Source organism: Phoca vitulina, unplaced genomic scaffold, assembly GCF_004348235.1.
Source record: "Phoca vitulina isolate PV1807 unplaced genomic scaffold, GSC_HSeal_1.0 scaffold1, whole genome shotgun sequence".
Lineage (NCBI taxonomy): Eukaryota > Metazoa > Chordata > Mammalia > Carnivora > Phocidae > Phoca > Phoca vitulina.
The window spans coordinates 100,011,348-100,038,949 of record NW_022589704.1 but is presented as its reverse complement, the minus strand read 5'-3'; the positions used below and the strand labels follow the sequence as shown (position 1 = coordinate 100,038,949).

The following is a 27,602-nucleotide window of genomic DNA, read 5'->3' as shown; positions in this document are numbered from 1 at the left end:
CGTGAAGTCAGCTGGGCATGAAAAAGACAAATACTGTAGGATTGTCTTATATGAGGTGGTAAAGTCATAGAGACAGAGTGGAATGGCGGTCGCCAGGGGCTGGGGAAGGGGACCGTGGGGAGTTAGTGATTCATGGGGACAGAGTGTCAGTGTTGCAAGACGGAAAAGAGCTCTGGAGATGGATGGTGGGGATGGTTGCCCCCAGTGGGGATGTACTTAATATCACTGAACTGTTCACTTAATGGTTAAGAGAGTAAATTTTGTGTTACGTTATTTTACTACAATAAAAAAAATTGAGGGGGAAGGAAAGGTCCCTAGCACTGACCATCAGAAATAAATCTTGAACAAGCTGGACAACTGCCCTGACATTCCCAGCCAGCTGCCTGGCCCCAAACCGTGGCTCCCCTTACTCACGTGGATTTACTGGGCTTTGCTCAGATGGCTGGGAAATGCCTTTTACCCCTGAGTCTGAGACTGTGGTTTTCACATCCGGCTCCATGGTAAAACAATGGGGAGCTTGGGAAAAATATGAATGCCCAAGCCCGGCCCGGAAATGCACATGAGATTGGTTTAGGGTGGGGCTCAGGCATCATTAGCTTTTAGAAATTCAGTGATGATGCTAATGTGCAGTAAGGACTAAGAACAACTAATTTAGGGGACTCTCATCACCCAAGCCTTTCCAGCATCAGGATGAGAGGCCTCTGTGTGTCCCTTTGCCCAGGCTATTTGATTAGCATGGACCTGATCCTATGTGTGCCTTCCACAAAGATCCACTGAAGCCTCGTGGGGCTTCCCCAGATGCTGAAGCAATGAGAACCCACCCAGGCCAAGGGACCTAGCCCTGGTGGCCCCCCGGGGAGGCCTCAGCATTTCCCTTAGTGACATGTCCTGGAGCTCCAGTGTTTGACCCACGTGGGCCGCCATCCCCAGCCCCTAATTTGGAGTGACGGATTGTGCTAGACAATGTGGACGTGCACTGAGAGGGCACTGAGATGCTGCTCCCATTCCTGCATCCCCATCCTTTTGCTATCCAAAATTCCATGGTAACAGATGGCAGGAAGCCCCAGCCTCAGGCTAATGGTTTAGAGAGAGGGCTGACAGCCAAAGATCAGCCAGTAACAAAGGGCCTTTGGACTTTGCAATCCCAATGGGATACCTGGATGGTTCCAGTGAGTTTGTTTTCCTCACCCTCTCTCTCCTTGGCAACAATCTGAAACAACAGTCAGCCCACACCGCCCCCCCACTGCAACAACCCCCCCGCCCGCACTCCCCAAGCTAAGGCCGTTTATATTGTGTGTAAGCTTGTTAGCAAAAAAGGAACAGCCAGGTTGTCGGTGGCTCCTGCTCTTGGTCTTTACTGTGGCGTAGAGGGGCTGTGGACAATCATTCACGGAGCTGGGGTCAGAGCTGGCCTCTGTCATTATTTCAGGCAGGTGGCTAGAGTGGGCGAGGTCACAGGAAGTCCCTCTAACCCTGGGGCAGAACTGAGCTGCTAGAGGAGAACCCTAATGTCCCTGTGCAGGTGAGCGGCCCTGACCTGGCAATTCTGCAACCTAACAATGTTTAGCTGGCTAACTTCGAGCAGTGAGCACACCAAGACCAAACCAGAGCCATAAAGCCATAACCACAAAACCTCAAATTTAAACCTTTGAAAACAGCCTCAGGAACAAAAGGATAAACATAAACACAAGTCACCACTGTAGAGTCAACGCACTGTTTTGATGACTTTTAGCTCCATAAATCATCATAGAGCCAGGAGTCAGGCCAAGTCCATGGAGAGGCAAGGCTCTCCACAGCCAGCTGCTCAGCCCTGGTGACCCCCGGTGGTCGTGCGCGGCAGCGGGAGGAGACGGGGTCCGGACACCGGCGGGCTTGGGACTGAAACCCAGAATCTGCTGGCTCCACAACCTGGGTCCGCCACCCCAATGGTTACCACACACGTGCACCTGTCACCCAAGGAGCTCACGAAAACAGACTGCTTGGACATCTGAGTCCGTAGGTCAGGGGTGGTTCTGGGTATCTGTAATTCTCCAAAAGAGCTCTGTGACTTCAAAATTGGAGATGGTGGCTTGCAGTAAGAACCACACTTTTCATTACTGTCCCGGACACAACCAGGTACACCACATATGTAAATATAACTATTGAATCAATATAATATTGAAAAAAAATCTATCCTTAGAACATGCAAGGCCCTCTGATATTTTTGTAACATTTTGTCCTATTTCATTTTTAAAAAGCTGGTTGTGGGGCTCCTGGGTGGCTCAGTTGTTAAGCATCTGCCTTCGGCTCAGGTCATGATCCCAGGCTCCTGGGATCGAGCCCCGCATTGGGCTCCCTGCTCAGGGGGAAGCCTGCTTCTCGCTCTCCCACTCCCCCTGCTTGTGTTCCCTCTCTCGCTGTCTCTGTCAAATAAATAAATAAAATCTTTAACAAAAAACAAAAAGAAAAGAAAAGAAAAGAAAATCAACATTAAAAAAAAAAAAAGCTGGTTGTGATCCACCGAATTCATTTCACGACCCACCAGTGAGTACTGACCGCGGTTTGCAAACCCAGCCTTGGACCATTCTGACACCCAGGGTGGGAGTCTCTTGGCCTCTCGTGAACTCAGAAATGGGTGGTTGGTAGCTTAGTCAGGGGTAATGGAAATGTGGCCACATACCCTAAGAATAATAGCAAAATACTTTCTACTTTCTTCCACATGTCGTTTTTCTCACGGGGGCTCATGACACTTCTGCAGGCATTAACTCCATCTTACAGGTAAGGCGAGGTTCGGGTGGGGTTCGTCACCTGCCCAAGATTCTAGAGCTGGGACAGGGGGACGCAGAGCTGGACCCCAGGCTCTGGGCGCTGACTTCCTCCTCCCTATATTAGCACTCTCGGGAGACAGAGCATTTGTTCTCGTGGACAGACTATGGGCGTTTGACTTCCCCAAGTAAAACCCTGCCTTTCTTACCCATCTCCCAGCCTTGCAACCCCCCACTGTTCTTGCAGTGGCTGAGGGACTTCCATATTTACATTTCAACTCTTCAGCATGTAAAGTCGCACGGCTCCTGAGGTTCCAGTCCGCTTTCCCTAACAAAATCAAATCCTCTGGCTTTCTCCGGCAGCCAGAACCGGGCTTGTAATCTACAGCTGCTTAACGGAGCAACTTTTCGGTGAGGGGAGCGACCTGCAGTCTGTTTTAATTGTGGATAAACCAGGCACCGCAGGATACTCCAGGCAGGAACAGGAAAATCCGAGATTTGGGTGTGCGACACATGGGGATTAGCAGCAGATAAATAAAATTCTGTTTTCCCCCTCTGCTGCTGGCACGTGTCAGCCCTGAGCATTCCTCCGGAGACCTTCCGAGATGAGCAGAGCCAGTGAGATTCAGAAACAGACAGACTTCAAAAAAACAAACAAACCCAAAACAACCACAACTGTGTTTTGTTCTAGGTATGTTAGCGTCCCCAGTCGGGGACAATTAATTTGGATTACATAAGAGCATTGCACGGTCAGTGTCCCTCTGTGAATCCCGCACTGTGTCCTCACCACACAGAGAAGAGATGTGACAGATTTTTGTTGATCCTGGGGGTGGATATGAGCGCTGTTCTCTGCCCCGATCCAAGATCAATGGCAGAATCCAGTATTAGTCAGCACCTATCCACGGAGGGGATGAGTTAATCCGCCAACACTTGGGGGCTGACCGCGTACTTTGTACAGAGAACAGTGGGGAATGCCAAAGCAGTGTAAAAACTGTCCCTGTCTCAGTCGGCCTTGTAACTGAAACGTGGCTGTGCCTGTCTTGTTCCCTCTCCTATCGGAGGCCTAACACAATGCCTGGCATGCAGTAAGTGCTCAATAAACACTTGCCGAGTGAATACCTGCATAAAGGCCCTGTGCTATTGGCAGCATTTCCTAAGCGGTGTTTGGTGGAGTGCAGTTGCCATACTCTGAAAACCAGAAACAAGACAAAAAACTAAACCCCAAAAAGTGGGGGGAGGGAGGGTGTTCATGCTCAAATAAGTCTGGTTAACAGGGTTGGTTTGTTGTAGATGTTACTAGAATCTTTGATGTGCCAAAGTGCATTGTGAATGTCTTAGGGAAGGCAAATCTTTTCTCAAATTTATTTGACTACAGATCTCCTTTTCTCTGATGTCTCATAGGAATGGTGTCCTTCGGGACATGCTGTGTTTTAACCCCTATAAACCGGTGATCCTAATGCTCACCTCCTCTTTGGCCCTGTATGAATCAAGGGGCTAAAGGGGACCAGAGAGCCGGGTGAGAGGAGGTTGCTGAGTGGTCGGCGAGGCTCACTCACTGGCTCACTAACTGCCAGCTAGACCAGTGAGATACGCAATGACTGCACAAAATCATGCAATTTTGTTTGGGAAGCTCAAGAACTGTAGGAACGGAGAATGTTTAGTCCAAGGTTCACTGTTCTGTTGTGTAATTTTTTCACATGTCTACATCTGGCTTCCCCAGATGATGAGCTTGTCCTGCAGCCCCTTTATCAGGAGACTTGGGGGGAGCCCTCAAGGCTCGGGAAGGCGCCAGCATCTGATGGAGCGGTCGTGTCGCACGGATTATGAAAGTCAAGCTGGTTCATGGAGTGTCGGGGCCAACGCCACGTGAGCTGAGGCTCACCAGCACAGGCAGAACTACTTTACCTGAACAAAGCTGAACTCCCTCCAGTTGAGCGAGTTTGCAATGGAGGGCAGTGACGTGACAGCCAGCAGGGACAGTGTGCCAAGGGCCAGCACTCCCAGGGAGAGGTAGATCTCCATCCGCCAGACTTCCTCCTCGATCCACAGGTGACTCTTGTTGGCCAGGACCTGATGTGGGGGGAGGAAAACCCATGAGCACAGTGGCAGAGGTTGGTGCGCTGGGGTGTGGGCGACAGGGTAGCTTAGGGCCGGAGAAACACTGTGATGACTAACACTCCCACCACGTCCCACATGGGCCTGGTCCCATTCTAGGTGTTTTTCAGGCATCAGCTCCTCTAATCTTCAACAACCCCATGAGGTAGGGTGCACTATGATCCCCATTTTACAGATGAGGGAAACGAGGCACGAGGATCAAGTCATTTTCCCAAGGTCATGCACAGTGCAGTAGAGGGCAGAGCTGGGATTGGGACCCAGGCAGTCTGGGTCTTGGCTTTCTCAAATCTTCCTGGGGCCAGTCAACCAGCCCAATAAGCCATGCAGACCACCGCCTTCCACTCAGGGCACACAAAGACGCACAGAGACACTAGACCCCTCCACATTTCCTGACTCAAAGCCACTAGCTCCCGACTTCCCACTCGGTTCCCCATTTCCGCCTGAAGAGTACAGCTTTGGCTTAACCGTTGCCAGGCTACAGAGACTGACATCTATCACCATCACCAAGTCGTGAGCACTTGTGGAGCACCTGCTGTGTGCTGTGCCCTGGGCTGCAGGGAGCCAGGGTGCCTGCCCTCCCAGAGCTCTGGGATCCCCCACTGAGCTAGAGGTAGACACAAATCAGGGAGCCCCTGTGGGCCCGGAGATTTCTACCCCCCCGCCTCCCCACTCCCAACCCGGCCGGCACTCCCTCATACGGCGCACACACTCGAGGAAGCTTTTATTAAGGTCTTTCCATTGGAACCGTCATTTGCCAACCAGACCAGATAGCAGAGTTCCTGGAAGTCAAGGTGTTCTCTGAGAAACCCCATGAAATGCTGGTCCTTTCATTCTAGCAGCAGATCAAGGAACAGTATTTTCTATTAGGGAATGTGACTCTGCCTTAGCAGGCAGGTCCCTGCTTTGCAAAACAGAATGACTCATACAAGTTTGTGAGAAACTTTTTCAGCAGGAAAAAAACAAAACAAAACAAAACAAAAAAGCCAGGCCCAGTTACCAGATACAATATTAAAAATGAGTCTGGTGGGCCGAGCAAAATGGTTGAAAAGCTGATAAGACGAAGCTTAAAGAAACTGAGAAAATGACATCCCCCGAGTGCTTTTCCTGCAATTGAGAAACACGATGGCCTCGGTTCTATTTTAGGGCAGGCTGGCTCACATCGGTGTCCTTAAGCCACAAAAGGACCAGGAGTCTGGGGACTCGGGTTCTCATCCTGACCACAAGTCATATGTGACTGTGGGCAACCCTGGCTCTGGGCCTCGGCTGCGGGCTGGGAGAGGTGATGTCTACGATCCCATAACTGGGCCTGTGTACCAAGCATGCCGGAAGGCTCTGACCGACACTGCCCTGAAGAGGGCGGCGAGGTCTCCTGCCTAACTCGGCTCCGAGTCTTACTCACCCCTTCGAGGTGTTGACAACTGTCACTAAGTAAGTCATCTCATTGCAAATTGTTTGTTCTTCAGATAGACTTCATTAGTCATTCCTCTCTGCGTTTCGGTAAGATCAGGCGGTTAATGTCACAAGTCAGAGTCTGGATGATTACACACACATACCACACTTGCTTGCAAAATGTCTTGTTTTTTTCCTCTAATAATTTCCACTCTGCAATGACTCTGGGAAGCGGTGGGGTGAGGTGGGCAGTGGAGCAGTGGGTGCTGAGGAACCTGATTGAGGATCTGCAGCCCGGCTGCCTTCAATAGCCTGTGGGATTCTCATCAACCGGCTGGGCCACCGTGCTGGACTCAGGGCTCCCCAGTGCCCAGTGTCACCCACGGCTACCTGGAATGTCGATTCAACAGCTCTTCATTCCCCTGGTAATTCTCCCACATTCACAGCTCATCCAGTTGGTCACCTTGAGAATGACAAGGATAGTGCTCGCCGACAGGAGATGGAATAGTGGTGTTCATGTGTAGGATTTCCTTTCCCTGTGGGTTGCAGGCCACAGCCTGAAGAACCCAGGGGCAGGAGGACCAGTGAGGCTGTGGCATGAGCCCCTCTCCTTGTCCCAAGGGTGGTCAGAGGGTGGGAAGAGGGTGGTGCTGACCCCCAGGCAAACCCAGAGAAGGGGGATACAGGACATAAAAGAGGCAGCCTTTGGTAATGGGACAGCGGCTTCAGTCCCAAGGCCAGGCTCCATGCCGATGCTGCCACTAGGGGGCAGTCACGAGACCCTGGGCAGTGCCTTCCCTGGCTAATCGCACCCGGGCCTCTTTCTGGCTGTGTTATCACAGGGAAAAAAAGATGATGTTTGTGCAATGAGTCGCATATGACTGGCACGCAGTAGGTGATTGGTACAATAAATGGCTGGTGCTGTTTTTAACGGCAGCTAGGAAGTTAGACTAGTTCTTGCCCTAAGCCCTCCATGTTCTCCTCCTAAGAGATGCCTTGTACTGGCTTCATGGTGGCCAGTTTAACAGCCGCTCCATGAACATGTGCTGGGAATCTCTCAGGAGCCATGGACCTCAAGGGGTGGAAGGCCCAGTCATGGAACCGAATGGGGGCAGAAGACAGACAAGTGCTGCACAATAAACATCACAGAAGCATGGACAAAATACAACAGATTAGAGGTGGATATGGAGAATGGGCAAGACAGGCAGGAGGAGCTGAATGGAGACAGGGTTTTACAAGAGAAATACAGGGGCACCTGGGTGGCTCAGTTGGTTAAGCATCTGCCTTCGGCTCAGGTCATGATCCCAGGGTCCTGGAACCGAGACCCATGCTGGGCTCCCTGCTTAGCGGGGAGTCTGCTTCTCTCTTTCCCCCACTTGTGCTCTCTCTCTCTCAAGTAAATAAATAAAAATCTTTAAAAACAAAATAAAAGAGAAATACAAGTTTGTCAGATGGTCAAGGTGTCCCAGGGTGGGGGGTCCGGGCCGGGAGAAACGAGCTGTGGCCACTCAGAGGACAACACGGGACCCGAGTGTCACAGAAGCAGTGGTGGGGGGGGAGCATAGCTGTCCTGTGAGGGGTCTCTCATTACCTGAGGACGGTGGGGGACCACTGAGCTGCTTTTCAGCAGGGACATGGTAAGATGCAAATTTTAGACTCTCTAACAATGCCTAGCTGAGGATGGGAGCAAGGGAAAGGAGAAAACAGTGTGTGGGTTAAACATTTTCTTTGATCTTGTTTTTTTTTTTTTTTAAGAATTTTTTATTTATTCATTCGAGACACAGAGATACAGACAGACAGAGAGAACATGAGCAGGGGGAGAAGCAGAAGGAGGGGGAGAAGCAGGCTCCCTGCTCAGCAGGGAGCCCGATGCGGGGCTCGATCCCAGGACCCTGGGACCATGACCTGAGCCGAAGGCAGCCGCTTAACAACTGAACCACCCAGGCGCCCATCTTTGATCTTGTTTTTGATCTTTGATTTTGATCTTGAAATGCATTTCTAGGGGGCCGCACAAGCAAACCAGAAAGCGCTGTACAAATATTAGGTATTGTAGGTGATACTACTGTCAATAAACGGTCTCAGAGACTCTCTCTGTAGCTGAGATGCCGCTCTGTTTCCAAATCTGCAGACTCAGGGGATTGAAGGGAACCGTGGAGAGTTTCCGGTGCCCGGGCTAACCTGCTCCCTTTCCCCTAAGGCCCAGCAGGGCAGCCAGGATGGTGAGGATGGCCTGAAGGCAGGCTGGAAAAGTCACACGTCAGGCAGGAGCCTGAAGTTAGGGGCTGAATGCAGAACAGCTTCTCAGCGGTCCAGTCTCAGGGCCCGAGGGCGGGGGTGACCCACAGACTATCTAGCCTCTCCTCCAACACCTCCAGGTTCAGGCGATTCACCACTGCTGGGCTGCCCTGCCCTGTGTTAGCCTCCCCGCTCCCCATCCTTCTAACCCCTCCTCCTCCCCGACACACTCACTTCCGCCCTGGCTTCAGCCCTGGCTCTACCCTCCAGAACTCTACAGGACAAGTGAAAGCCCCTTTGCATGACAGGCCTTCACTGTCTCCAAGTGATCCTGTCCTGTGGGAGGGATGGTTGCCTGGCAACCTCCATCGGTGGGGCGGGGCGGGGGGGGGGAATGTGCGGGCTGCAGCCCTATGGGGCTTTGGAACTCCGGGAAAATTACCTCGCACTCGCCCTTCTGTGCTCTGGTATTTGCATCGTGGCAAAACTGGGTTAACAATATCAAGCAGAGCATTGGCAGGGTAGAGAATTTAGAGAATGGCAATCAGAGGGTGGATGGGGGAAGGGAGGGCACAGGGGTCTGCCTTGTGCTCTAGGGGGGAGGAGGCATTACCTTCTTCACTGCCCACTGCCTGAAACACCTGCCACCCAGATCTGCCACCTCCTGGGCAGCAAACATTGTGCCAGTCCCCGAGAAGCCACACAGAGCCTCCTGCTGAGCGGGCTGGCTCATTTTAGAAAATATCATCAAAGAGCATCACAGACATTAGCAGTGGGAGAGGCCTCACTCTGTATTAGGGCCTTCAGGACAAAACAGGGGCTGTGACTTGCTGAAGGTCAAGGTCTTTGTTCTAATCAGTGATGCTGGAGGACAAGAGTTTAGGGCTCTGGCCTTCAGGAGTCGGCGCCACCCCCACTCCCACCCCAGCATCAGCTACAGGAAGAGACGAGACGGTCTTATTCCATTCTGGGGCCCCAGGGTCTGGCAGAGTCGGCGCTCAGGGAATGAACGAGGGAATGACCTGAGTTCTGGGATCATTTACTCAACTGTTAATTTGGACTTAGTTTCCCCATAGAAAGCAATAAGGATATGAGCATGGATCTGGAGTCGAATGGCTGGATCTGAATCCCAGCTCAGCCACTTACTGGCTGCATGACTTTGGTCAAGTGACTTACCCTCTCTGTGCTTCCGTTTGCTCATCTGTAAAATCAGGGTAGCCTAGCACGTGCCTTAGAGGAATGAGGGTTAAATGAATTCCCGGGGAGTACGTGAAGCACTTAGGATGGCACCTGGAACACAGCACGTTCTTTTTCAGGGTTTGTGCCTATTATTTTTCCCTTCTTCTCATTTCCAGTGGGCGTCTTGCTTCTCCGCCTGAAGTCTGGGGTTCTTCCTTTCTCTGAGGAAAGCCTAAGCCCACAGACACAATGATGCCAGGTGTCCGTGGGTAGGAAAGGATGAGGGCACTTGAGAAACTACCAGCAGGGGAGCAGGAACCCCAAGAGTGAATGGGGGCTGAGGCTCATGGTTCTCTGGAAGCGGCCCAGCCTTGCCTTCAGTTTCCCGCTCTGGGAGGTGGCCGGGCTTCTGAGGGGATGGCTGCATGGTGGGCACAGCTGGGGAGATCCCTGCCTCCCAAGCAAGAACAGGAACTGCAGGGGCCACCTGGGCTGGAATGAGGGTCTCACTGGCACCTGGGCCAAACTCTAGTGGGTGACTAGTGTCCTGCATGCAGCGGGAAGGCCCCATGTGCCTGGCTGGGGACTGGAGGTAGGATTAGCACGTGGGGCAGTGTTGCCTGGGACTCAGAATCAGGCCCCGTGAGCTTTGTAAACCAGGCCTAACTGGTTGCTACCTGGCCTGGCCCGTAAGGCCCTCCATTCTCCAGGAATCCTGTGGCAAAAGAGCACCACACAGGTTTCCTAAACGAACGAATCATTAATGCCTCCCCCCAAACCCCACCAAAACAGCTTGCTTCTGTGGCCTTCCGCACCTCAGCTGATGGCAACTGCCTCCGTCCAGATGCTCAGGCCAAAAACCCGGAGTCATCCTTGACCACCCCGCATACTCCCTATTTCAAAATTCTGTGTACTAGGGCTTCAAAATATGCCTTCAATGCTTTCCGGCCCTCTGCTGTTCCCACCTCACTCCAGGCCCCTGTGGCCTCTCATCTGGGTTCCTGCGCAGCCCCCCACCCCCACCGCCCCAGCCATGGGTCTCTCGGCATGTGCCTTTGACCCCTACTTCCTGTTCTCCCTGCAGCAGCGAGAGTGAGCCAGCTAAAACGTCAGGCAGAGAATCTCCCCTCCTCAAAACCCTTCACCGGCTCCCTGTTTCACTCAGAGCCTAAGGCCAAAGCCCTTCCCCTGCCTTCAGGGTTTCCCTGGTCTGGCTTCAACTACTTAGGCCTGGCCCACCACCCCTCGCTGGGCTCCTGGAGGCTCCCACCTGAGAGCCTCTGTTCTTGTCCCTCCCTGGGCTGGCTGAAACTGGCCGCTCTCACCTCCTTCCACCTCTGCTCACCCGTCACCGCCTCGCAAGGCCTCCCCTGACCTGCTTCAAGACTGTGCTGCACCACACTCCCCTTGGCTTTTCTCTTTAGCACTCCTCCTGCAGAGCCTCGAAAACTCGCAGCTGTCTTGCGTCCGTCTCCCGCCCCCAGCCTTGGGCTGCGTCCACCAGCCCTGGCATTGCCCCGCCGGGCTCACGGGTCCTCAGCACGTCGGGCGGCGGCCGGCGCAGCGCCCCTGCGGGGCCAGAAGCGGCCGAGGGCGGCTGGTGGGCTGCGCGCGCCGGTCGTACCTGTTTGATGGCGAGGTTGACCACCTCGTAGCGGTTCACGCGGCTCAGGGGCAGGCAGAAGCTGTAGAGCGCGTGCAGCGCGGCGCAGAAGAAGCTGAGCAGGCCTATCTGCTTGCGGTGCTGCAGCCAGTGGTCCAGCCAGTCGGGGAAGCGGCGGTACTTGGTGCCGCGGCGCAGCTGCAGGGCGGCCGCCAGCACGCCGGGCAGGTACACCAGGGACAGCAGCACGTAGGCCACGCACGGCAGCGTCGTGTTGACCACGGACACCGGCAGCTTGTAGAACTTGCTCTTGCCGTCCCGCACGTAGGGCTGCAGGACGTCCCGGACGAAGTTGTAGACGTAGAAGAAGATGAAGAGCCCCAGGGCCAGGAGGGCGGGCACCTTCCAGCCCGGGAGGAGGCGCAGGGGCATGGCCTCCACCTCCCGGGCCGATACCAGGGCCCCCATGTCCACGGGCATGAAGCCCATGGCCTGCACCATCTCCGAGACGGCCCGCTTGGCATCCGGGTGGTCACTGCAGATGGGCACCTGTGGGGAGGAAGGAGGGCGGATCAGATGGGGTCACAGGCCACAGGGGCGGGCAGGGCCCCAGAGGGTGTCTCGGCCAAACTCCTCACCAAGCGGCCAAAGAAGCTGAGGCCAGGGAGCCACAGCGTGGACGGTGGCTCTGACTCCCAGACCAGGGTCTTCCCCCAACTCCCCTGGCCCCCTATAGTCACCCAGCCCCTGGTTCAGCACACCCATGATGCAAAGGGAGGACCCAGGGCTCACCCGACAGTGAGCGTTTTGTCCAGTTCATTGCCATCAGCAACCACAAGCAACATGCCGCCTGGGGGGCCCCCAGGAGCCCCTGGAGTAGGTGCTTTGAGAACGGTGGCCTGCTCTGGGGGTTGCTCAGTAATTGGGCTTTGCATATGGCCCAGAACATGCAGCTGTGGATGCAGCTCCATCCCTCAGTCCCCTTTGATGGTGTCCCCTTCGATGGTGTCCCTCAGGACCCCATGCCCCTCAGCCAACACACAAGCCAGTCCCAGCCTCATAGCCCATGGCTTCCCACCACGAGCTCCAGGCAGTGTCCTCGGATCTCTGAACACTGTGGCCTTGCTCACACTGCTATGGTTAGTCTGGTCCACCGACGCTGGCTCAGCACCTACTATGCGCTAGGCTTTACACACGCAGTCCCTCAGCCTTACCACAAGCCTGCAGGTTGGTACGGCCCCATTTTGCAGGTGAGGAAACTGAGGTCCAGGAGCATCATTTCTCACCTCTGTGCCTTTGCAGGTTGTCCCTGCAAACTGGGATGTCCTCCCCGCTCCCTGTCACCAGGAAGTGGGACCAGGCCAAAGCTGACCTTGAAGTCTTCCCTAGCCAGCCACTAGCTCTGTTTCCTTCTAGTCCCTGCCACCCAGCCTTCACGCCCTATTCCTTGCCTGTCCACGTATGGGAGTCCTACAGCACAGGCCACACGTAGGGCCTTCCAGGCAAGACCGCTGTGCGTTCTTCCACAGCCTGGCACGGAGCTGAGCAGGTGAGGCATCTGGGCTGGACAATTGGTGGAAGTTCCCACACACATAGAGCCTGACATCCTTCCTCCAGGCAAATGCAGGTGGCCCCTCGGCATTAAAAACCACCTTGTCGTCATAGGAGCCCCTCCTGCCAAGAACTGTATGCAGCTCTGGCCATTTCCTGGAGCCATTTTCCACCCCCAGAAAAAAACCCACTATTGACTATTCTAGGAAACCAACTTAGTTCTTGGAAGTTCTTGGAATCCAAGCACTGAAGTTTGGGACCTGCCTGTTTCCTTGGGATCTGGCACATAAATGTGTTGCTTTCCTCTTTCTAAGTCCATTCTCAAAGCAGAGTCTCTCCTCTTCTTGACTCCAGATAGTAAAAAGAAAGCCTCTTCCTCCTTGCCCCCTTGGAAATTGAGTTACCACAGAAGAAAGAACATGGATTTCAGATTCATATGAACTGGGTTCACATCCCAGCTCTCCAGCTGTGGGAGCTGGTATAAGTAAGTTCATTAACATCTCTGAGCCTCAGTTTCCTGCTCTGTAAAATGGAACTCTGCAGTGATGTGAGATGAGGCTGGCACACTGAGGGCCCGCAACAAAAATTAGCCATTTATATTTATTGTTTTGATGGCTGGTATGCCCCCAGCACCTACCTGCCTGTTCCCATCTCTCGGGCCAGACTGTAGGGTCCAGGCGGAGATGACATTGAAGGCCTTGACCACCGTGCAGGTGGGGAAGAGGGAAGCCAGGTACTCAGCATTGGACTCGCGGTGCCGGAGGTGCTCCTGCTCTGTGGGGTTGCTCACGTCCACGAGGATCTTGCCAGCCAGCTGGTCGCTGAGGCCACACAGTGAGGAGTAGTGCTCCCGGAACATGGCCACAAAGATGACGTCAGGGGAGTCCACTGCCTCCTCCTGGAAAGTCACTTGTGCCACTGAGGGGAACAGCCCGGCCGTGCGTTTGGGGTTGCGGCTCCCCACCACCACGCTAAAGCCAGAGCCCACCAGGCGTGTGACCAGGGAGCGGGCAAAGTCCCCGCTGCCCAGGATGCCCACTTTGGGGCCTTCACTGGGGGTCTCGGCAAGGCTCCCATCACTGTCCACCAGGCGGCGGCTGATCAGTGGCTTGTCCATCTCTCCTGACATTTGGGTGGCTGGAAGGAAAGCAGGAACTTGATCAGTGGAGAGCTCCCAGACTGTCCTTCATACCACCTTCCTCCTTCTTGTCCACTGTAACCACATGGTGGTCAAACATTCACCCAACAGAGCTCCATGGGTGTTAGCAGGTGCCAGCATAGGGGGATGGGCTGAGCGAGACCTAGCGCCTTCCCAAGGACAGCACAAAGTCAGGAAGATGGGGAAGGACCTCTGCCCTCCACCCTCTGTCCTGAATTATTTCCTTGGCATAAATGTGCAAATTTGCAAGAGTGCTGAGAAAGAAGTATATAGAACTTCTATGATGAGGGCACCTGGGTGGCTCAGCCGGTTAAGCATCTGCCTTTGGCTCGGGTCATGATCCCAAGGTCCTGGGATTGAGCCTTGCGTAGGGCTCCCTGCTCAGCGGGGAGTCTGCTTCTCCCTCTATCCCTCCCCTCTGCTCGTGATTGCTCTCTTTCAAATAAATAAATAAAATCTTTAAAAAAAAAAAAAGAATGCTTAAAAAAAAACAAAACACCAACTTCCATGATGAGTGCTATGCGGTGCCATACTTCTTTTCAAAGGAGTATGTGAGAGATGGAGGGATAGTGTTACTGTCTAGGAGTGACCCCGACCTCACCACTGCTGGGTGTTATCTGATTACCAGGAAGGGTGACATGTCCCTGTGCTTGTGTACATTTTGCATTTTGGGAAGGGACCTCTGTGCTCTTCCTTGAGTAGATGATGAGCAGCTTGAAGGAGGGACCTCATCTTATTTGACTTTGGGTCTCACCATTTGTCCCAGGGCCTGGTACAGAGCTGGTGTTCAATGTCTGCTGAGTGAACAAATGAACACTGACATCTGCTCTCTGAGGGTAGGATTGGAGTGGAACGTGACAGTGAGTGGGACCCTGAGATTGCGTGGGTGCCCTGGGATCTCCTTTACTGAGCCTGACATGAGTGGCCATGGTGGAAAATCTGGGCTTGGGCCAGGAATTCATAGTAAACTTGGGTGGGAAAAATTCTGCTGGCCTTGGCACCAGCTTCAAACTGAAATTTGCCATTTCCTTTGAGCATGAACGTGAGCAGCGGACCACAATAGTACTGGTAGTCAGTGCTGACCATATCCCAAGTTTAATTGTGAAAGAGTTCTTCAAATACTATTTAAACTTATCACTCACTTAAAATTATGGCAGACAGGATAAATATATAATAAATTTATAAAGCAAATATTAACAGATGTGAAGAGAGAAATAGATGGCAACACAATAATAATAGGGGACTTCACTACCCCGCTCTCGACAATGGATGGATCATCCAGACAGAAAATCAGCACAGAAACGTTGGACTTGAACTATACTTGAGACCAAACAAACCTAACAGACATATACAGAACATCCCATCCAACAGCAGCAGAATACATGTTCTCCTCATGCATCCACAGAACATTGTCCAGGACAGATCACACATTAAGTCATAAAAGAAGTCCTACAAATTTAAGAAGACTGAAATCATAGGGGGTATCTTTTCTGACCACAATGGTATATTACTAGAAAACGGAAAAATTCACAAATATGTGGAAATTAAGTAATACATTCTTTTTTTTTTCTTTTCAAAATTTTATTTAAGTTCTAGTGAGTCATCATACAGTGCAATACTGGTGTCAGGAGTAGAATTCAGTGATTCATCACTTACATGCACCCAGTGCTCATCATAATAAGTGACTTCCTTAATGCCCATCACCCATCTAGCCTATCCCCCACCCACCTCCCTCCATCACCCTTCAGTTTGTTCTCTATCTTTAAGAGTCTCTTACGGTTTGTTTCCCTCTCTCCATTTCTGCCCTCCCCCCGTGTGTTCATCTGTTTTGTTTCTTCAATTCCACATATGAGTGAAATCATATGGTATTTGTCTTTCACTGACTGACTTATTTTGCTTAGCATAATACACTCTGGCTCCTAAAACAGACACATAGATCAATGGGAACAGAATAGAAAACCCAGAAATGGACCCACAACTTTACGGTCAACTAATCTTCGACAAAGCAGGAAAGAATATCCAATGGAAAAAAGACAGTCTCTTCACCAAATGGCATTGGGATAACTGGACAACAACATGCGGAAGAATGAAACTGGACCACTCTCTTACATCATACACAAAAATGAACTCAACATGGATGAAAGACCTAAATGTGAGACAGGAATCCATCAAAATCCTAGAGGAGAACACAGGCAGCAACATCTCTGATCTCAGCCAGAGCAACTTATTAGACATGTCACCAGAAACAAGGGAAACAAAAGCAAAAATGAACTATTGGGACTTCATCAAGATAAAAGCTTCTGCACAGCAAAGGAAACAATCAATAAAACTAAAAGGCAACCGTGGAACGGGAGAAGATATTTGCAAATGACATATCTGATAGAGGGTTAGTACCCAAAATCTATAAAGAACTTATCAAACTCAACACCCAAAAAAGTAATACACTCTTGGAGAACCAATGAGCCAAAGAAGAAATCAAAAGGGAAATCCAAAAAATCTTGAAACAAATGAAAATGGAAACTCAACATACCAAAACTTATGGGATGCAGCAAAAGCAGCTCTAAGAGGGATGTTTGTAGCTTAATGTGTACCTTACAAAAAAGGAAAAATCTCAAACAACCTACCTTTACACCTCAAGGAGCTAGAAAAAGAACAATTCCAAAGTTCTAGCAGAAGGAAGGAAATAACAAAGATCAGAGTAGAAATAATGAAATAGAGGCTAGAAAAACAATAGAAAAGATCAATGAAACTAAAACCTGGTTTTTTGAAAAGATAAACAAAATTGACAAAACTTTAGCTAGACTAAGAAAAAATAGACTCCAAATAAAAAATGAAAGGTACATTACAACTGATACAACAGAAATACCAAAGGTCATAAGAGATTATTATGAACAATTATATGGCAACAAACTGGACAACCCAGAGGAAATGGATAAATTCCTAAAAACCTATAATCTACCAAGACTGAATCATGAAGAAACAGAAAATCTGAACAAGCCACTAATGAGTAAGGTGACTGAATCAGTAATAAGAAATCTTCCACCAAGCATTTCAAGAAGATTTAATGCTAGCCCTTCTCCAACTGTTCCAAAAAAGCAAAGAGGAAGGATCACTTTCAGCCTCATTTTATAAGGTTAGTGTTACCCTGATACCAAAGCCAGATAAGGACACTACAAGAAAAGAAAATTATAGGCCAATACCCTTGATGAACACAGATGAAAAAATCTTCGACAAACTACTAGGAAACTAAATTCAACAGCACATTAAAAGGATCCTATAGCATGATCAAGTGGGATTCATCCCTGGGACATAAAGATGGTTCAACATATGCAAACCAGTAAATAAATGTGATGCACATCAACAGAATGAGGGATAAAAATCATGTGATCATATCAACACATGGAAAAAAAGCATTTGGCAAAATTAAACATCCTTTCATGATAAAAACTCAATACTGGTATTGAAGGAGTACACCTCCACATAATAAAGATCATATATGGCAAGCCCACACCTAACATCATACTCAATGGTAAGAAGCTGAAAGCTTTTCCTTTTAGATCAGGAACAAGACGAGGATGCCCTTCTTGCCACCTCTATTCAACATAGTACAAGAAGTCTTAGCCAGAGCTGTTAGGCAAGAGAAAAAAGAAAAGGCATCTACATTGGAAAGGAAGAAGTAAAATTTGTCTCTGTTTGCAGATGACATGATCTTACATATAGAAAACTCTAAAGACCCCACCAAAAAACCCTGTTAAAACTAAGAAACTAATTCAGTAAAGTTGCAGGATACAAAATCAACATAGAAAAATCAATTGTGTTTCTAAGTACTAACAATGAACTATCCAAAAAAGAAATTAAGAAGATAATCCCATTTACAATACCATCGAAAAGAATAAAATACTTAAAAATAAATTTAACCAAAAAGGTGAAATATCTGTATACTAAGAACTATGAAACACTGATGAAAGAAATTCAAGACACAAATAAATAGAAACGTATTCCATGTTCATGGATTGAAAGAATTAATGTTGTTAAAATGTCCATAGTACCCAAAGTGATCTATAGAATTAAGGCAATCTCTATCAAAATTCCGATGGCATTTTTCACAGATATAGAGAGAACATTCCTAAGATTTGTATGAAACTGCAGAAGACCCCAAATAGCTAAAGCAATCTTGGGCAAGAAGAACAAAACCGGAGGCATCACTTCCTGATTTCAAATTATATTACAGAGTTATAATAATCAAAACAGCATAGTACTGGCATAAAAACAGACACATAAATCAATGGAATGAAATAGAGTCCAGAAAGAAACCCATGCATATAAGGGCAACTAATCTTCAACAGAGGTGCCAAGAATACTCAACGGGGAAAGGACAGTCTCTTCAATAAATGGTGCTGAGAAAACTGGATGTACTCATGCAAAATAATGAAATTGGACCTTTACCTTACACCATACACAAAAACCAACCCAAAATTGATTAAGGACTTACTCAAAAGGGATGTAAAACCTGAAACTGTAGAACTCCCAGAAGAAAACATGGGAAAAAGCTCCTTGTCATGGGTCTAGGCAATGATTTTTTTGTTTGTTTTTTGATTTGACACCAAAAGCACAGGCAACAAAGTAAAGACAAATAAGTGGGACTACATCAAACTAAAAAGCTTTGGCACAGCAAATGAAACAATAAACAAAATGAAAAGGCCACCTATGGAATAGGACAAAATATTAGCAAACCATCTATCTAAAAAAGGATTGATTTCCAAAATATGTAAGGAACTCCTACAACCTATACAACTCAATAGTAAATAAAACAAGACAACCCCCCCAAATAAATAATTCCATTAAAAAATGGGCAAAGGACCTGAGTAGATATTTTTCCAAAGACAACATACAAATGGCCAATAAGTATATGAAAAGATATTTAACATCACTAGTCATTAGAGAAATGTAAATCTAAACCACAATGATATATCTCCTCAAACCTGTTAGGATGACTATTATCAAAAAGACCAAAAAGTCAAAAGATAGTAAGTGTTGGAGAGGATGCGGAGAAAAGAGAACCATTGTGCACTGTTGGTGGGAATATAAATTGGTGCAGCTATTATAGAAAACAGCATGGAGGCTCCTCAGAATACTAGAAATAGAAATATGACATGATCCAGCAATCCATCTTCTGAGTATGTATTCAAAGAAAATAGAATCACTATCTCAGGGACACCTGAGTGGCTCAGTTGGTTAGGCATCTGCCTTTGGTTCAGGTCATGATCCTAGGGTCCTGGGATCAAGTCCCGCATCAGGATCCTTGCTCAATGGGGAGCCTGCTTCTCCCTCTGCCTGCCACTCCTCCTGGTTGTGCTCTCTCTCTCTCTTTCTTTCTCTCTCTGACAAATAAAGTCTTTAAGAAAAAAAAAAGAATCACTATCTCAAAGAGATATATATGTACCCCATGTTCACTACATCATCACTCACAGTAGACAAGATATGGAAACAATGGGAGAGTCCACTGGTGATGAATGGACAAAGGAAATGTGGTATATACAGACAATGGAATATTATTCAACCTCCAAAAAAGAAGGAAATCCTGACATTTGTGTCAACATGGATGAACCTGGAGGACATTATGTTATGTGAAATAAGCCAACACAGAACAACAAATAATGCATGATCTCACTTGTGTATCAAAACATCACATTGTACACCTTAAATATATATAGTTTTGTTAATCATACCTCAGTAAGGGTGAGGGAAAATTTAAAAAAATAAAACTATAGTAAATATTAGACCAGCCACTAGATGTTATTTAATGTATTCAAAAGAACCATGCCTATTACTATGACACATTCAAAACATATTTTGGGAACTATGTTTCACCATAATTGGTCTCCTTTGTAACCCTATGTCATTTTGTGCATGTAGGAGCATTCTTCTTCTTTTTTTCAACTAACATCTTCTTTCTTGATATTAGAAGTGTTTATTATTATTACTGTCATTATTATTATTAGTTTCAGGGGTAGAATTTAGTGATTCATCAGTTGCATATAACACCCAAAGCTCTTTGCATCACATGCCCTCCTTAATGCCCATCACCCAGTTACCCCATCCCCCCACCCCACTCCCCTCCAGCAACCCTCAGTTTGTTTCCTAGAGTTAAGAGTCTGTTATGGTTTGCCTCCCTCTCTGTTTTCATCTTATTTTTCCTTCCCTTCTCCTATGTTCATCTGTTGTTTCTTAAATTCCATATATGAGTGAAATCATATGGTATTTGTCTTTCTCTGACTAATTTCACTTAACATAATACCCTCTAGCTCCATCCACCTCCTTGCAAATAGCAAGATTTCATTCTTTTTTGATGGCTGAGTACTATTCCATTGTATATATATATATCACTATCACATCTTTATCCATTCATCTGTGGCTGGACATCTGGGCTCTTTCCATAGTTTGGCTATTGTGAATATCATTGCTATAAACATCGGGGTGCACGTACCCCTTCGGATCATTGTTTGTATCCTTTGGATAAATACCTAGTAGTGCAATTGTTGGATCATAGGGTAGCTCTATTTTTACCTTTTTTTTTTTTTTAAAAGATTTTATTTATTTGACAGAGAGAGAGACAACGAGAGAGGGAACACAAGCAGGGGGAGTGGGAGAGGGAGAAGCAGGCTCCCCATGGAGCAGAGAGCCCGATGCGGGGCTCCATCCCAGGACCCTGGCATCATGGCCTGAGCCGAAGGCAGACGCTTAACGACTGAGCCACCCAGGCGCCCCTCTATTTTTACCTTTTTGAGGAACCTCCATACTGTTTTCCAGAGTGGCTGTACCAGTCTGCATTCCCACCAACAGGGTAAGAGCATTATTCTGACAGAAGTCAGAGGCCTCACCAGCCTATGGGTCCATGGGAGTCCTCGGCAGAGAAGGGGTAAGAAGCATTGCCACTCTGAGTGCAGCAGCTCAGAGAGGTTAAGGAACTTGCTCCAGGCAGCAAAGAGGATAATGGGGAAAGGAGAACAGGACGCAGGTCTACTAGCCTTTGCAGTGAGCTTCACCAAGAGTCTTATTGCCCAGACAGAGGACCTGTCCAGAGATGCCCCAGCGAGTGGCAGAGCTGGAGCCCTGTGGCTGAGAAGAGGGGGTCAGGGTCGAAGGGAATGCGCTGACTGTCCATTCCAAGAGTCAGGGGACATGCGTTGTGGCCAGGACCCCCACCCTGCTCCCGTGGGACTCCACTGTACGCTCTGATGGGGACAGTCCCTCCCTGCAAAATGGGAGAGCGTTTTCTGTCTGGTTCTGGGGACAAGGATATTTTTTCTGAACGGTGATGAGCTAGCCTTTGCAGCTGCAAGCGGGGCTCCTGATGATCCCTCGAGTGCAGACTTGGAGTCGTGTGTCACCATGGAAGGCCAACCTCGGCACCCAACTCTGCCTGGGTTCTAATTCTGACTCTGCCACTCACTAGCTGTGACTGTGGGCCTGTCAGTGCCTCGGTCTCCCCAGCGATCCAAGGGAGACAATCACAGCACCTTCCTTAAGTCAAGGTTGTGGCAATAAATAAGTCAATATAAATAAAGCACCTAAAACCTAAAAGCCCTAAGATTAGAGAGTGACTGATCCTGGCTCGGCACTCGGTGGGTGTCGGTCGGTAATTGTAAGCAGATCCTGGAGCCAGCACTGTACCAGTAGCAGGGACAAGGCAAAGGAAGGATGCAGAAGCCCCTGCCAACCCCTCTTTAGCCCTGGGAGAGTGGGGAGAGTCAATGACAGGGGTTCTGCCGGTGGACTCGGGCTCCCAGGCCCGTGTGGGGGATTTGGGCCGAGGTGAATATAAACCCCTCCACGGGGCCTCCAGCATTCCCTGTGGTCAGTCAAGGCTGAGACAGATGCACTGGGGCCTTCCCCTGTCCCTGCATCAGCCGCCTGAAGACACCAGCCCTGGGGTGAGGCTTGCCTTTATGGGGAGCGGGAGTGACGACCCTGAAGCCCCCAGATCATCTTCTCCACGTCTGCTAGCAATTCAGAGGGTCCCAAGTCGGTCCCTACTGGCCAGAAGCGTCTCCTCTGCTCTCTCCTCCCAACGCTGGAGTAACTACCATGTGCTGAACAGTCTGAAGAGAATAAAGATGAGGAAGATGTGGCCCCCACTCTCGGATGGTTTACAATTGTGTGTGCATGTGTGGTGGGGGACGCGTTCGATAAGACGCATCCAGTCATGACTGGACACAGAGCGACAGGGGATGGACACCACTTCCCAAGGGGAAGCCAGCTTCATGGCACGTGTGGCATCGGCTGGCTCTTGAAGAATCCCCCGTGGTTTACAACCTCACAGCAAACTGAACCAAAGTTGGTGACACCCAGACTTTGAATCTTGTCCACGTTGAACCCCAGACTGAGCATCCCAAGGTGGAGGTGGGGAGGACTTATGTGGGGCTGGCTCCCGAGGTTCTTTGCTCAGAACCTGACTCGGTATTGCTTCCTTCGGGGGGCCAGGGTGGAGGGAGCTGCAGAATAGGGAAGCCTCGGGCAGGGGCTGGGGGAACCTGGGGCTGGTGACCTGGCGGTGGGACATCGGAGTGTCGCTGAGCCTCTCTGGGTGGCTTCTCTGACCGAGCCGCTGCACCGAATCACCTGCGAGCCCCTCCCAGTGTATTAATGGTCCCACACTTAGGGGCCTGCTTTCAGTCGTAGGCCGCATGGAAACTAAACACAAAACATCCCTAAGTGCTTCCTGCCACCAAGACTGGGTCCTCAGGACAGGAAAATGCCTGGTTGTGATGCTGCCTTGTGAGGCCTCCCACCCCAGGGGCAGCTCCCACCTCTACAAGTTCTGATGCAGGGACAGAGCCATCGGCAGGCCGGCTGCGGCGCTGGGGTCAAATCAGGGCGCTGCGTCACTAGGGGGGATCCCTTTGTGCCTCAGTCCCCCTCCTTTAAAATGGGGGCACTATTTGTACTTTCCTCCAAGGGTTGCTCTGAGGATGAAATGAGTTAATGGGTGCAAGAGCTCAGAGCCGAGTTTTCTGACCGATGCGTGCGCTTGCGTGTACACGTGCGTGTACGTGTACGTGTGTATGTACCGTTCGCTGAGGGGGCTTCACGGGCCGCGGTTGCCTCCCCAAATTCTGCCCTCCCAGTGCCCAGCACAGGGTCTGCTGCCGGCGTGAAGGCCAGAGAAGGGAGAGCAGGTAGTACAAGTCCTAGAGGCCTGGGGCGGGCGGGGGCGGGGGGGGGGGGCGGGGGGGGGATGGGCAGAGGAGCGCCTGTCGCCTGTCCACGTGGCCCTAAGATTAGAGAGTGACTGATCCTGGCTGGGCCCTGGCTCCCTGGTGGTTCTATTTACAGAGCTGGCGGAAGGAGGAGGGAGGGGATCAAATTACAGCCGGAGTGGGGGTGGCAGTCTGGGGCTTGCCCGCTGCGACCTGCCCACCTGCCCACTCCCGTCCCCCCCCAAGCTGAGGACAAAACGGCTTTGAGGCTCCTTTGAGCAGGAACTGGCACACACCATGGGCCCCAGTCCTCTCTGGGTGTTTGCCCAGGCTTGCCTGGTCCCTCCCACTTCCCGGCAAGGTCATGACATGGGCTGTGTTTGTGGCTGGGAGCCATGTGGGGCCCGCTGGCCGGCCTGCCCGCTCCCGCCGCGCTCCCGCCTGCTCTCAGGCAGCCACTAATGGTGGCCAGTCACGCCACGGACAGCCTGACAGCTTCTTCTGCGAGGGCAGCGACAACCCTTCAGACTCACGTGGCCAGGGCAGTCCCCGTCCATGGAGGGGTCAGGGTGGGTCACATGTGGTGGCGGGGGTGGGGTGGCTGGCTGTGGCACCTTGCGGCTGGATGGAGGAGGGGTGGCTTGTGGGTCAGCTGGGGTGCCTTCCACCCCTCCCACGCAGAGGTTGACTTGCGCTAACATTTCTGGCCCCGGTTGGCCCCAGGGACTGAGAGAGGACTATGGCACAGCTCTTATCCTCAAGAGGTGACTTTGTTTAGGTTTTATCTGGTCAGTAAAATTAAATTGGGGAGGGGGGAGACACATTCCTATTACCGCTATTTTTACTTATAAGTTAAATATATTTAAAATGTCCTAATTTGTGGTGTATAATATTATACACAGGATAAACCATTATGTTAACATAAATGTCAATGTAGATAAATGTAAAAGGATAAGGCTAAGCTTTATAGAAGCTCTAAGTGTTCTTCTTGGCCCCAGGGAATGATCCTTTACAATCCCTGGGAGCTCCATACCCATCCTGGAGACCTGAGCCCAAAGGGACCAGTATCTGCCCAGCTTCCCTCCTGGGGCAGTTGGGGGCCACCCGCACCCAAGGCATTGCTCGGTGGCTGGGGACTTCTCTGAGAGTCCTCGCCTGGTGGCTCCTGTGCTCACTGAGCTGCTTTACCCTCCTGTCAACCTTGGCAAGGCAGAGACTGCCACGTTCGGTTGCATGGCTGTTAACTCTGCAATCCAGCCCTGTGCTGGGCACATCAGAGAAGTTTCATGCATATTTCTGAACGAAGGCAAACATCCTGGATCTCACAGCTTCAAAACTTACTCTGCTTATCCTTGGGGACCAAAAATCCTTCCAAAATGTAGTGCATATTTCAAGAGAAGCAGTCAGATCCTCACTGAGAACCCTGGCATCACCCTGAACTGCAAGAGGGGATGTCCTTGGATCTTGTCCTTGTTTTTATAAAACCGTTTTATAAGTTTACAGGTTTAAATCCTCCCTCATTGTCAGGACATTGATCACAGCTCTCTCTCTGCCTGCTTGCCCCTTAAAGCCTTCCCAGGTCCTGCTGCGGACAAGAAATACAGGCCACATACTACTGAGAAAGCACAAAGTCAGCCCACAGAATGGGAGAAGAATTTTGCAAATCATTTATCTAATAAGGGGCTTGCTCTCAAATATATGAAGAACTCTTACAACTCAGTACTAAAAAGGCATATAACTTATATAAACATGGGCAAAGGATTTGTTGTTTTTTTTTTTAAAGATTTTATTTATTTATTTGACAGAGAGAGACACAGCGAGAGAGGGAATACAAGCGAGGGAGAGGGAGAAGCAGGCTTCCCGCTGAGCAGGGAGCCCGACGTGGGGCTCGATCCCAGGACCCTGAGATCATGACCTGAGCCGAAGGCAGACGCTTAACGACTGAGCCACCCAGGCGCCCATGGGCAAAGGATTTGAATCGAAGTTTCTCCCAAGAAGATACACAAATCGTCACGAAGAACACACAAAGATGCTCAACGTCATGAGTCCCCAGGGAAACACAAATTAAAACCATGACATGCCACTTCACACTCACTTGGACGGCTTAATCAACAAAGGCAGACATAGTAAGTGTTGGTGAGGATGTAGACACATTGGAACCCACATCCAGTGTTGGCATAACAACAAAATAAAATGTGTACCCACTGTGGAAGAGTCTGGAAGTTCCTCACAAGGTGGGACAGAGAGTTGCTATATGACGCAGTGATTCCACTCCTAGTTAAACACCCAGGAGAACTGAAAGCACACTGTCCACACAAAAATGTGTACACCAACATTCCTGGTAACATTATTCGTAACACCCCAAATGTATAGACAACCCAATGTCCACCGGCTGGAGAACGGAGAAACCAAACATACTCTAGCCACACAACAGAGCATCATTCAGCAGCAAAGAGCAAGGAAGCACGGCTACGGGGCCACAACACCCTGAGTCTTGGAACCACTATGCTAAATGAAGGAAGCCAGTCACAAAAGGCCACATGCTGTATGACTCCATTTATATGAAATGCCTACAAGAGGCAAGTCTACAGAGACAGAAGGTAGATTAGCGTTTGCCCTGAAGGGGGCTGGGGTGGGGGGAGTGGAAAGTGTTCATTGGCACAGGGTTTCTTTTCGGAGGTGATGGCACGATTCTAAAATGGACTGTGGCTGGGCGCCTGGGTGGCTCAGTCGGTTAAGTGTCTGCCTTCGGCTCAGGTCATGATCCCAGGGTCCTGGGATCCAGCCCCGCATCGGGCTCCCTGCTCCATGGGGAGCCTGCTTCTCCCTCTGCCCCTGCCCCTGCTTGTGCACAAGCATTCTCTCTCTCTCCTTCTCTCTCTGACAAATAAATAAATAAAATCTTAAAAAAAAAAAAAGAAATTGAGATAGCACAGTCTGATGTGTGTTACTAATGTGTGTGAACGAAGAGAAAACTTGCTCTGGGTGAGAGTCCAAGGCCTCCTCATGACCTTAGAGCATGGATTCCGTGACATCGGTGCTGGCGGCTCTAATTTATTCCCTGGTTGTTTCCCATATATCTGAGTTTCTAAGCCCCACGACCTCTAGAAAAGTGAGTGTGTAGTCAACACTATTAATAACTGTTGTAGGGGAGATGGTACCATGGGCTAGTCTTCTGGTTTCTGAGTGGACCTGCAGCTTTTGCTCACGAAGCTCCTGCCCTGCGCTCCATCCCATGCAAGCAGCCAGCCACTGAGGACCACAGTGCATGGCATGCAAGGAAGGTTGCTGAGGTCTGAGGCCCACCCATCCAGCTCCCGGGATGGGTCAATGAACAAGGCAGATGCGTTCCAATGAGAGGGGGTAAGGAAGCATCATCTGCTACTCTGGCAAATGGCAGAGGGTTTGTATCAGGACACGCAGCTGGAAACTAGCACATAGCTGCCAATCTGCTAGCATTAGGTCGGATTCGTTCCCCGTTCCCCACCAAACGCATCCCCTCCTTAATGAGGCAGAGGATCAGCCCCAGGGAGCCATCATGGTCACTGGGAGCTTGTCCGGCTAGGCTAGCCTAGCTCCTCTGAGTGCAGCCATCAGAACGTGGGCTCAGGAAACATCTGGATATTCCAGACTTACTCAGGTTCAATCGCCGTGGTAAACTGCAAGGCAGGCCAGCGAGAACACAGGCTTGGAGGCGGCTGGGGTTCGATTTCAGCCCCACCACTTATTAGCGGGGCGGCCTCGGCAAGTCACTTTACCTCTCTGAGCCTCGGTTTCCTTCTCTGTACTACAGAGTAACGTTACCTACTTAAAGGAGACATAGTAAGGATTATACGGAATCAGCAAAGTGCCACGATCTGTGCCTGTTAAATTCACTCCCTTTTCATTTTGTTCCTCTCTGTCTAGGATTTTTAAAGACCTTTTGTCTGTGTAAAGGAGAAATAGATGCACCTAAATCAATACATGGCGTTCTCTGCTGAATGGAAAAATTTACTCTGAAATTTTCTTAAAAATGTGCTCGGAGATAATGGCCTGGAGGTATGCACACATTTCCCACCAAGGCAATTGCAGGGAGGGACTTGCGGCTCTTTGGGGTTCGGGGAGTGGAAAGAAGAGGGGGCGGCAGAACAGGGAGAGGCTGCTGGTCAGGAGTGGGGCACCAGGGTGGTCTGGGACTGGGCAGTGGGCCCCCTGAGCTCTCTGAGGACTGCTAGTCCCAACATCCAGCTCCCTACAAGGGACGGTCCTCATGCCACGGGTGTCCCCAGGCCACCCTTCCTCACCAGGACCCCCAGCTCCTGGATCAAACCCGCACCAGCTGCCGATCTGCCTCCACAGCCCCGGGAGCAGCCCCTTCCCCACTGGCAGCATTGCTGTCTGTCCCGTCTGTCTCCTCCCCGGACTCTAAGCTCCTGAGGCATGGGAAC

The 27,602-nt window shown here is 50.1% G+C and overlaps 2 protein-coding genes across 3 annotated transcripts in view; one reads left to right on the top strand and one right to left on the bottom strand.

The window, feature by feature from the left end:
* The window catches only part of CUNH2orf76 (chromosome unknown C2orf76 homolog), a 240,316-nt gene that overhangs the window by 110,942 nt on the left and 101,772 nt on the right, over positions 1-27,602 (top strand). Inside the window, exon 6 of one of the 2 annotated variants that reach the window (XM_032412002.1) lies at positions 27,082-27,187. The exons of the other annotated variant lie outside the window; for it this stretch is intronic. Within the exon in view, the coding sequence (XP_032267893.1) occupies positions 27,082-27,155 (74 nt within the window). The 3' untranslated portion in view covers positions 27,156-27,187. Of the gene's footprint in view, positions 1-27,081; positions 27,188-27,602 lie in introns of those variants that run through there. 2 annotated transcript variants of the gene reach the window in all.
* The window catches only part of STEAP3 (STEAP3 metalloreductase), a 45,448-nt gene that overhangs the window by 6,788 nt on the left and 11,058 nt on the right, over positions 1-27,602 (bottom strand). Inside the window, exons 2-4 of the mRNA XM_032411955.1 lie at positions 13,454-13,953; positions 11,287-11,814; positions 4,650-4,814 (exon numbers count right to left, since the gene is read on the bottom strand). Coding sequence (XP_032267846.1) covers positions 4,650-4,814; positions 11,287-11,814; positions 13,454-13,945 — 1,185 coding nt within the window. The 5' untranslated portion in view covers positions 13,946-13,953. The remainder of the gene's footprint in view (positions 1-4,649; positions 4,815-11,286; positions 11,815-13,453; positions 13,954-27,602) is intronic.